Source organism: Chenopodium quinoa, unplaced genomic scaffold, assembly GCF_001683475.1.
Source record: "Chenopodium quinoa cultivar QQ74 unplaced genomic scaffold, ASM168347v1, whole genome shotgun sequence".
NCBI classification, from domain to species: domain Eukaryota; kingdom Viridiplantae; phylum Streptophyta; class Magnoliopsida; order Caryophyllales; family Amaranthaceae; genus Chenopodium; species Chenopodium quinoa.
The window spans coordinates 1,977,973-1,988,230 of NW_018743212.1; the positions used below are offsets into that span (position 1 = coordinate 1,977,973).

Below are 10,258 nucleotides of genomic sequence, written 5' to 3' on the forward strand. Positions count from 1 at the left end.
CATTAAAGTCATGATGCAAACATCTAAATCTTATGAATGTGCATTACACGTGTTCACATAACCCTTGTTATATGCATCATAATATTATCTTGGTCAATTGTTGATAGTTTCATCCAGACAAACACATTCCATTTTTAAATCCATTATATTTGTCAAGTATAATTTTACATACAAACCGATAAAGTTAGTGTAATCTACCCCTCTCTCTAATCATATAACAATTAATTTTTATAAAGTTTATAAGATGAAAAGACAATAACCACTTTCATTGGGTGATCATTTCCAACTTTATACATTTGTCATATACTAGTATATATTATAGAGTATATAAATATTAACATACAATCATAAATTCATAATCTATAAATTTCCCCCCAAAATACCAAAATAAATACTAAAGTTGAAAGTAAGAAGAAGAGAAGAGAAGAGGAGAGAGAAAGAAAGATCATGCGGGCAACGAGGACTCTCAAGCTATCGTGGTCATCCCTTCCGAATTCTTCGCTCTTCTGAAAACATCTTTTGTTTTTTTCTTTCTTCTTCTCATTTTCATCCTTTTTTTTTTCTATTTAATTTTCTGCAATTCAATTTTCTGAGATTTTCGCGGGCCGACGATCACCGCTACTTCTCTTCGGTCTGCGAAATTCTTCACGGTACTCTTCCACATTCTTTGGATTTGATCTTTTGCCCGATTTTTTATTGTAAATTTTCAATTTCAATCAATCTAGGGTTTTTGTAATTGATATGATGATCAATTTGATGTTGCTGAATTGTTTGTCGTGTTTAATTTATTCAATTGAAATTTTCCCGGGTTGAGGCAATTTTTAATTTTCTTTTTTTAATCATGATTATAATCATTAATTAATGTTCGTGTTATTGAGATTTTGATCTTGTATTATGGTTGTTGAATGAATTTCATAGAGTTAGTATTTCGACTGATTGGATTTTATTGAAAACAGAAAATTAGATCAAATTGATTAAGGTTTCCTCAATTTACCCCCTTTTCGATTAATGATATTATGGAAACAATTTATTTATTTGCAATTGGCAGGAGTTTGTTGTATCTAGGTATTACATTTTGACTTACACATTAATGATTTTGTGAATTCTTTGTTTTATTCTTCCTTCTTATGAAGTTAAATTGGTTAGATTTGGTTAAATGTAATTGCAATTGGGAAATGTTACAATAAGATAGTGAAAAGGTGTGATTTTTTGTGCATGTTTTGAGTTAAAGTATGTTTGAATCTTGTTTAATGTATAATTCTCTCTATATAAATGGTTTCTGTATTCATGTTGCAGGGTTATTGAAATTTGAATCTGAGATAGTATGCTTTGCAAAATGAAGTTGGATTGATGTTCTTCAATAGTTGCAGATGAGGTGATATTGGTGGGTATTTTAAAGTATTTTGAATCATTGATTATGCAAACCCTGAAAAATTCAGGAGATCACTGAATAATTTCTTTTTCCCAATGAAGGGTATGGATTCGGCCAAGAGTTGGTTTCATAAGTTGCAGCCACGTGATAAGTTGAGATCTGCATCAAAAAAGAAGGATTCCGGGATGTTGGGAGGTAAGGAAGTGTCTGCCCCAACATCAGATGATGAAACGCCGTCAAATGTTACACAACAGAGGGTTGCGGCAGCAAAGCAATATATTGAGAAACACTACAAGGAGCAAATGAAGAATTTGCAAGAAAGGAAGGAGCGGTATGCTTCGAGAACTTTAATAATAAGTGATCGTTTTGCTGATTTAGAACTTGGGAATTGGGATAATTGAATTTAAGAGAAGGTTGACTTTTAATGATTGATCAAAATCTTGATTATCTCAGTGCAACTTAGTAAGCAATATGGCACCTGTTGTATTTTTTTTTTTGAAGGAATTTGGCACCCATTGCATAAAGTACTATAAACGTCACTGAGACATTTTTAAATTATTAGAGAACTAATTAATTTTTGGAAATTCTATGTGACAGGAGTTAATGCATGATCACTGTGCTTTGATTTTCTATCAGCTATATTTATTATATACTACATTCGCATATTTCATGTTTCCTTGTGTAGTTTTACTTCCATTTCTGATGAGGAATATGAAGGTAGTAATCAACTTTTATGTTATTCTTTCCTTGTCTGCTTATATAGATAACTAGTGTCATATATTGCCTCTGTGGATGTGATTGCATCATTGTGAGGGATGTGGTCCATGTGTGCAAAGTTGATTACGGATTCATTTAAAATTCAATATAATTCACTTTGAAGCTTAACTTGATTTATACCACTTGCTATTTGTGACCAGTCGGAGTGTACTAGAAAGGAAGTTGGCTGATGCTGATGTGTCTGAGGAAGATCAGAACAACTTATTAAAGTTTTTGGAGAAGAAAGAGACTGAGTACATGCGCCTCCAAAGGCATAAAATGGGTGCTGATGATTTTGAGCTGTTGACAATGATTGGAAAGGGTGCATTTGGTGAGGTATGTAATTTTTGATTTGTTTAATTTTCTCAAACATGGTTTCTTTCCTCTGTTAGTATTTGATGGCATTCACTCCCTTGCCATGGACCCTCATTTTATGTCTGCAGTCTGCAGACCACGTTAGTGAACATTTCTGTGCATTATAATAGATTTTTTTATTTTTTTATAATTTTTTTTTAATTTTTTGGCAACTCAATATGTACTTATGTAAACAGTAAGTGTTCTTATTTTTCTACCAAATTGGAGCATCCTCTGCAACATCACTATAATAATAGCTCACTGTGCAAATATTGCCTCTTCCCTTGTGCACCTTTTCCAAATGGGGAGAGTAACACTACCTAGCTGACAAAGGCCTATAATTATGATTAATGAAGGGTGATGTAGTTATGTTTTATTGGGTAGGCCCAGGTTAGAGCTATTTAAAGCTGGTCACATCACTATAGAATAGGATAGTGTTGGTTTCCTTAAATAGGTAGGTTTTAATGGGGATATATGGAGGATAAGGGTCTGTTAGAATGGCCTTTGAAGGGGTTACTGACATTACGCCTTATTTCTTTCTACTTATATTCTTAGATTTTTCTCGCCCTTCTCTTTGATTACAAAAGAAGAGGTTTGGGGATACTACTTTAATTTTTTTTTTTTGGCAGAGGAAACTTTGGACATAAAAGACTCTTTTTAATATCAACCTTGGCCAATGTGTTAATTCCTCATTTTCTTGAATTCGTGGACAACTAGCAAATCATTAAATTTTTCCAGAGTGTCTTATTTTATAGAGGTGCTTTGTCTAGAAAATGTAGGTTTTTAGTCACTTTTGGTGTCACAAACTAGCTTTTTTTTTTTGGATTGTTGGTCTGGGACTTTAGGTCCTCGTATTTGATTATTTTGAAGAAATATCTTTTGTGATTGTACCCCTTTTTATTGGTTGCATTTCTGCTGTAGCCTGTCAGTGCTTAGTTAATTGGTCAAAATTATGTGGGGCAGGTCAGGATATGTAGGGAAAAGACAACAGATCATGTATATGCTATGAAAAAGCTCAAAAAGTCAGAGATGCTTCGACGAGGGCAGGTACGACTATCTCTATTTGTTTCTGTCAACTGTTATTTCTAGTTGTGCTTTTTTGTTGATATTTTGCAACTTCATGGGAAAAGGGTTTTGGTCGGAGGAAATGTTGGTCTGTTCCTATATTAACACTTGGTTTCTTTTTTGCATGTCAAGCATCCTTTTCGAGTAAAGTACATGAATTATAGTTGTTTGTTTATGTTGCTTTAGATATCTAATATTGTATGGGTGCTTAGTTATGGAAACTACGTCACACATGATATTACTCAAACCTTTCCTTATCCTATAAAACAAAATGAACTGACATTCATCTATGCAGCACAAATCAGAACATAATATTCTTTGTTAACAAACGAGAAGAAAGACTAATAGCTTTATTTTTGTAAATTTTAATATAATAACTTATAATTAATTTTTTTGTGTATGGCACTACATTAGTTGATTAGCTGAGCTGAAAAATCCTATACTTAGTATATACCATGTTTATTTACTGATTTCATTGCCAATTGCCGTGTAATTGTAGGTTGAACATGTAAAAGCTGAAAGGAATCTTCTTGCAGAAGTTGACAGCAATTGCATTGTTAAGCTTTATTGTTCTTTTCAAGATGAGGAATACTTGTATCTCATTATGGAGTATCTTCCTGGTGGTGATATGATGACTTTACTCATGAGGAAGGATACATTGACCGAGGATGAGGCACGATTTTATGTTGCAGAGACTGTTTTGGCCATTGAATCTATCCACAAACATAATTACATTCATAGGTTTGTTATTGACTTTTTATTTGGATATATTGATTGCTGTAATGATATTGCATGGCGCACATCTGATTAACCTATAAGTACAATTTTGGCAGAGACATTAAACCTGATAACTTGCTGCTTGATAAATTTGGGCACTTGAGACTGTCAGACTTTGGACTTTGTAAACCATTAGACTGCAGTACCCTTGAAGAAAAGGATTTTGAAGTCCAGAGTGGAAACGGGAATTCGTCAACTGATGATGGCTCTACAAAGCCCAGACGTACACAGCAGGAGCAACTTCAACATTGGCAGAAGAATCGGCGGATGCTTGTATGTTCACATTTTTTTGCTGGAAGATATTGTATTACCTGTGTTTGAAGCATTATCTCCTTGGAGTGTGCAGCTAGAAATAACTTAGTTAGCGATTCATATTTTTTCTTTCATGGGTACAAATATTATGTATGAACTCTTTGTTAGCTCTATTTTTATGTAATATGTGAGAAATTATTGGGCCTTTTTTATGCTTTGTTCTCTGTCTTATGATGCTGATTTATTGATGATGTGCAGGCTTATTCTACTGTTGGCACACCAGATTATATAGCTCCAGAAGTTCTATTGAAGAAGGGTTATGGAATGGAATGTGATTGGTGAGTAATATAACTTTTTCTTCTGTTGGCAACTTAAGGAAACGAATCTGAATTCTGGTGGTGCTAAAAACTATACTGCCTAAATCTGGATTATTCTCCGTGTCAATAGGATAAAAACATTCCATTTTTAAGTTTTGGCTGTTGGCTTAATAATTGTTATTACCATCTCCATGATCTGATAAAAAAAAAAAAAAAAAAAAAAAAAAAAAAAAAAAAAAAAAAACACTGCATCCTTTAGAGGGGAAAAGTTGCTACTTCCGAGTAGGATACTTGAAAAAGTCTAAAATTAAGAATAACATTTTTAATTAATACCCACATTACGTGCTATATATGCTGAAGAATTAAGATTTTTGAAATTTAGTCGTACTTGAAAACGTGGGAGCTCACAAAGTGAAGTCAGTCAAGCCACAATTTAGAGGTTACAAATTATGAGCTTAGTAAGGTGGTAAGTTATAAACTTTGGGGATTAAGATCTATTTGAAACTCTTCTGATGGCTGACCTGGACATTTGTTTTCCATATCAAATTACCAATATATTTTAGTTAATTTATACATTTGAATCACTTCAATTTGAATAATATGGTTCACTGCAATACATGTAACATACTTGGCCGCTTTTTTTTTTTTTTTTTTTTTTTTTTTTACATAGATATGATCTCATGCCTTTGTTTTTGGTAACTTGTAATGAAGGTCTGTGTAACTAGCCTTGTTGATTGTACCTTTATAACAATTGTTGCCTTCTGAAAATGTATATTTATTATTCTACAGGTGGTCACTCGGGGCAATAATGTTTGAAATGCTTGTTGGATATCCACCTTTTTACTCAGATGATCCCATGACAACATGTAGGAAGGTAATTTTTTTTTCCTTTTCAGTAACCAATGCTGATATAACCGTTGTAAACTGATGGAGTAATCGATTGATTATGCAAGAGGTGGTTTATAGGTCTTTCCACGTTTTGCAGATAGTAAACTGGAGAACTCATTTAAAGTTCCCTGAGGAAGCAAAAATATCTCCAGAGGCTAAAGATCTCATTGGTAAACTGTTGTGTAATGTTAATCAGAGACTTGGGTCAAATGGTGCTAATGAAATAAAGGTGTTGTATGGTCTGTGTTATTCTTGGTTCTTTAGGAGATCTAAATAGATTTCTTAAATAAGAAGCTAATCCTTTTCTTCTATATCTCTATAAACTATAATATTAGGTTCATCCATGGTTCGATGGTATTGATTGGGATAGAATATACCAAATGGAAGCTGCTTTCCTCCCTGAAGTCAATGATGAGTTAGACACACAGAATTTTGAGAAGTTTGATGAGGTGCTCTCACCTCTTTGTAGTGATACTGAAATTCTACAACTATTTTCCATTTATAGATTGATATACTTACAGTTTTTGTGGTATATGCAGGCTGACTTTTCATCCCAATCAACATCAAAGCAAGGTCCATGGAGAAAGGTAATTTGCTGTACTTTTAGTCTTCTTTTATGTTTTGGTGTTTTTGGTGTCATAATAATACTTCATGCAGTAAAATGATTATGTTCTTGCTCTGTATCTCTGGTTATAAACATATTAGCTAGACTACTATGGATTAGCTTAGTTTTCTAAACAGGGGAAGCTCTTAAATTACAAATATTTCATTTTCTGCTTCGTCGATTAATCTGTTTTCTTATATTTTTTTCTTTTTCTCTATCTCTGCATTTTCATATTGTATGCTCTCTGTTTCCTTCTTTGTCCTGGTATTTCTGTTTCTTATCTTAATTTTTCTCTCGTTATTATGGCCTTTCTACAGATGCTTTCATCCAAGGACCTAAATTTTGTGGGCTACACTTACAAGAACTTCGAAATTGTGAATGATTATCAAGTTCCAGGCATTGGTATTCTTGCTCTTGCTCCTCTCCTACTCTGTTTTTTTAACAGTTGTGTCAATGTCTGGAATCATGTTTTGTATTTGAAAATGACTGGCTGAGATCGCATGAATCTGATTATACTTCTGTAAAAGGATCTATTGAGTTTTAATGTTCCATCAACACTTATTAACATTAAGTGTTCTACCTCGTCACTGTCCCAGAGTAAAAATTCCTGTTTCACTGTGACTCTCCTAGTGGCTTTCCATGCATGGAGTAAAAATTTGTGTTTCACTGTGACTGTCCTAATGGCTTTTCATGCATAGCAGGATATTTAAATTCGAATGACAGTATTAATAGAACAATATTAATCGTGAAAATAAATGTTGTTGAAGTTGTAGACGTTTGTATCATTGTCGCTTCATTGGGTCTTTTTCTGAGGCCTCTCTACCACAATACAATATTGTACTGCATTGTCTAATACTCTTGACCTTGGTATTCTGGTGGCTACTTGCAGCTGAATTGAAGAAGAAAGACAACAAGCCTAAGAGGCCGTCAATCAAGTCACTCTTTGGTAAGTTTGTACCTCTGGGGTTTTTGTCTTGAGTTTGTGTTTCATTTATTCCTATCTGCATTTTGCGTTATCTAGTTCCCTGCGATCTTGGCCAAGAAGCCTAGATGTTGTGAAACCTCCTTTGAAGTTTTGTAAAAATGTTGCTTTGCTCCTGCAACTGCTAAACCAATATTCTTGGAAGAGCTTGTAGACTTGGTTTCTCTTCATGGGTGTTGTTTCAGCAGATTCCTTCACATAGTATTCCTTGCTGAAACCTCACATTTTTTTTCCTTTTTTTTCTCCTCCCATTTTATTATCATTTTTTATGTGACATATCAAGCTTTAGTTGCAATTGCATATCGCCATGATTGGTTGCATATGAAAGTTTAGCAAGATTGTTTTGTTTCTTTCAACTGCTCACAGCTGTGTGCTCCCACCATTATGCTTTCAGCCCTAAGGAGAAAATATATACTACTACTAATATACCATCTTTTTCATTTTGATAGCTCTCCCATAAATATTCTCATTCCTTTGGTTACATGGATGCCTGTACTTTTTGAATATATCGATCTTAAAGAGGTGAAGTTGATGAATAGCTTATTCTTGGATAAGCCTTCTACTTATGCTTCTTTTCTATTAGTTGATGATCGAAGTGAGACATTCAAAGCAAAAGGAACTGTTTAATCCGATGGTAGCAGGAATGAAATTGATTTGGTCTTTTTTCTGGATTTTTTTTCTTTCTCATTTGAGACGGCTATATAGAGGTTCATCTGTCTCAAATCTTTTTGGTTGGAGTTATTTGATCATACACCAATAGGTGACTAGTCGGGGTTTTTTTTTCACATGTTGCTTCTTTGTGCCAGAGGACGAGTCATCAGATACATCAGAAGCAGCAACCAGTGGTGATCAATCTGTTAATGGGAGTTTTTTGAATCTCTTGCCTCCTCAATTAGAAGTGTCCCCAGTTCAAACCGATACTCCCCCATCAAAGTTTTCCTAAATACTTCAAGCATTAGGTGACCAAGGAATATCTGACCTATGATAGATCTGGTCAGTTTATAATTATCCCTGTTGCATTACAACAATTGAAATACATTTGAAGGCATAGGTGAATCTTATCACTAGCTAATTTTCGATCTCGCTCCTGATTCCAATTTCATTACTGTAAAATTTTCCCCCAAAGTAACCCAACTAAACTGTAAAGTGAATACTATTTGTTGATTACTGATGCCCCATTCTTTTTGTTCCAACCTTTGTACCGTAAAACCTGTATCTTGTACAAATGTATTGCTTGTGTTAAGCATTTGGGTTTCCCTTGGTTAATGAGAGATAAATTTCTGTAGTTTTCCGATTCATTTCCCCAATGTTCAGCTCAGATGTGCGACCTATATGATTGCAATAAGGTTCATGTTTCTTGTTACTATGTAAGGAATTGTTCTTCACTAAACTTTTCATTCAACTAGTTTCTTGATTAGAAGTCTTGAATAGGATATAACCATAAAGGCCAAGGAATGCGACATATTATATTCGGTTTGGAAATTTTGGATTGTACAGTTATTCTGACCACGTGACCAAAAGTTTTACTAGACTACTATTATTTGTCTTGTCAGAATTTAATTGTTACAGACATCAGTCTCCAAAATAGGTTTCATTGTGATTTCACTAAAATGCCCAATATGACATATCTCTTCCCACACTTCTCCCTTTGAGTGGAGTCTCACCCTCTCACCCTTTTTTTCTTTCCAAAAAACCATCCTAATATTTAGATAACCCTAACGATGTCCCTTCATGCACCTAATTTAATCTCTTTTAAGAGATAAGTGTATTTTGTATACAACCATACTCCCCCTCATATAAGTGGGGTGCTTTAGGAATATAACCACAATCTACTTGTTGTTTGTAGAAAATATGACAAGTTTCCGATCTCAAAATAGTACGTGTATCTATGATTTTGAGACGGATGGAGGATCGGGACATTCACGGTGATAGCTACAAGTGACAATATTGCATAAAGATCAACATGTGTGCTAGCTTGAAAACTTTGAACTTATGTACACATAATTTTAACACAAAATCATTGATTCTGAATATTTTTTATGTATTGCTTATTTACTTGTATTAGCAAATTGTAACCAACCACCCCCCCCCCATCCCTGTTTTCAACCACAAAATTCATCCCCTTTAGATTAATTTGACTGGATAATCAATTATTAAAATCGTGTTCTACAATAATCTTTACACCGAAATGATAATTTTGTAATGAGCTGGAATACAATTATGGACGACAAATGTGAATATGATCATGAAATTTTCTTTTGATTGCTTGTAAAATTCATGTAATTAAAGCATAATACAAGGAGATTATCATTTAAACCATGATACTCTAGTTGTAAAAGTTTTAAGGAATTGGCACACGGTACGCTTTACTACCTCGTAATGCACCACCATTGCGTAATTAGACTTTCTCTCCCTCGGTTGACAATTTGGCTTATTATGAAGTTAACACATTATAATTACGTACTCGATTTTTAAATCTCACAACAGTTTGATTTTAATGCTATGTAAATGTATCAATTTTGACTATATATTTTATTAATGTATGCAAATTAGATGTTACTGTCTAAAGTTGTAGGATTAGTTTCATGAACATTCTCAAACATTAATTTTTTTTTTTTCATATCTTATACTTCGTATATATACTCCCAATTCAACTCACATAACAGTATACAATTATAGTCAAACTTATGCATTAACACTCCTATACCAGTTAAATTGTAACAAATATTCAAAACAAAGAGAATACGTACCACCATACTTAGAAAACTACTTATCTATTATAGCCTAAAGTAATCAACATTCATATTAGGATGTACAAGACTCATAATCAAGACCCTATGCTGTGTATACCATTACCAAGACATCTCTAATCTATTTTAAACATTTAGTAT

At 33.5% G+C, this 10,258-nt stretch overlaps 1 protein-coding gene across 4 annotated transcripts; it reads left to right on the plus strand.

Moving 5' to 3' along the window:
- The first annotated feature begins 371 nt into the window (after positions 1–371).
- Positions 372–9,545, plus strand: LOC110734351 (serine/threonine-protein kinase tricorner-like). Of its 4 annotated transcripts, XR_002513798.1 has the most exons (16): positions 373–650; positions 1,297–1,384; positions 1,474–1,703; positions 2,290–2,464; positions 3,446–3,529; positions 4,047–4,288; positions 4,381–4,597; positions 4,835–4,914; positions 5,683–5,767; positions 5,879–6,010; positions 6,117–6,230; positions 6,321–6,368; positions 6,703–6,787; positions 7,275–7,331; positions 7,951–8,074; positions 8,174–8,260. XR_002513798.1 is itself a non-coding variant. In XM_021914481.1 (15 exons), exons 3-15 carry the CDS (start codon positions 1,477–1,479, stop codon positions 9,294–9,296), a joined length of 1,629 nt encoding a protein of 542 aa, XP_021770173.1. In that variant the 5' UTR covers positions 372–650; positions 1,297–1,384; positions 1,474–1,476; the 3' UTR covers positions 9,297–9,545. The 4 variants fall into 4 exon arrangements, 3 of the variants coding, with proteins under 3 accessions (XP_021770173.1, XP_021770174.1, XP_021770172.1); XM_021914481.1 differs by lacking the exons at positions 7,951–8,074; positions 8,174–8,260 and adding an exon at positions 9,214–9,545 and having other exon boundaries at positions 372–650; XM_021914482.1 differs by lacking the exon at positions 8,174–8,260 and having other exon boundaries at positions 7,951–8,167.
- Positions 9,546–10,258: the final 713 nt, after the last annotated feature.

Bases quoted from the DNA above. Each gene is read 5' to 3' on its own strand.
- LOC110734351 (XM_021914480.1), top strand. From the start codon at position 1,477: ATGGATTCGGCCAAGAGTTGGTTTCATAAGTTGCAGCCACGTGATAAG. The intron at 5,768-5,878 runs GTAATTTTTTTT...CACGTTTTGCAG, and splicing joins CCATGACAACATGTAGGAAG to ATAGTAAACTGGAGAACTCA. The intron at 6,231-6,320 runs GTGCTCTCACCT...TGGTATATGCAG, and splicing joins ATTTTGAGAAGTTTGATGAG to GCTGACTTTTCATCCCAATC.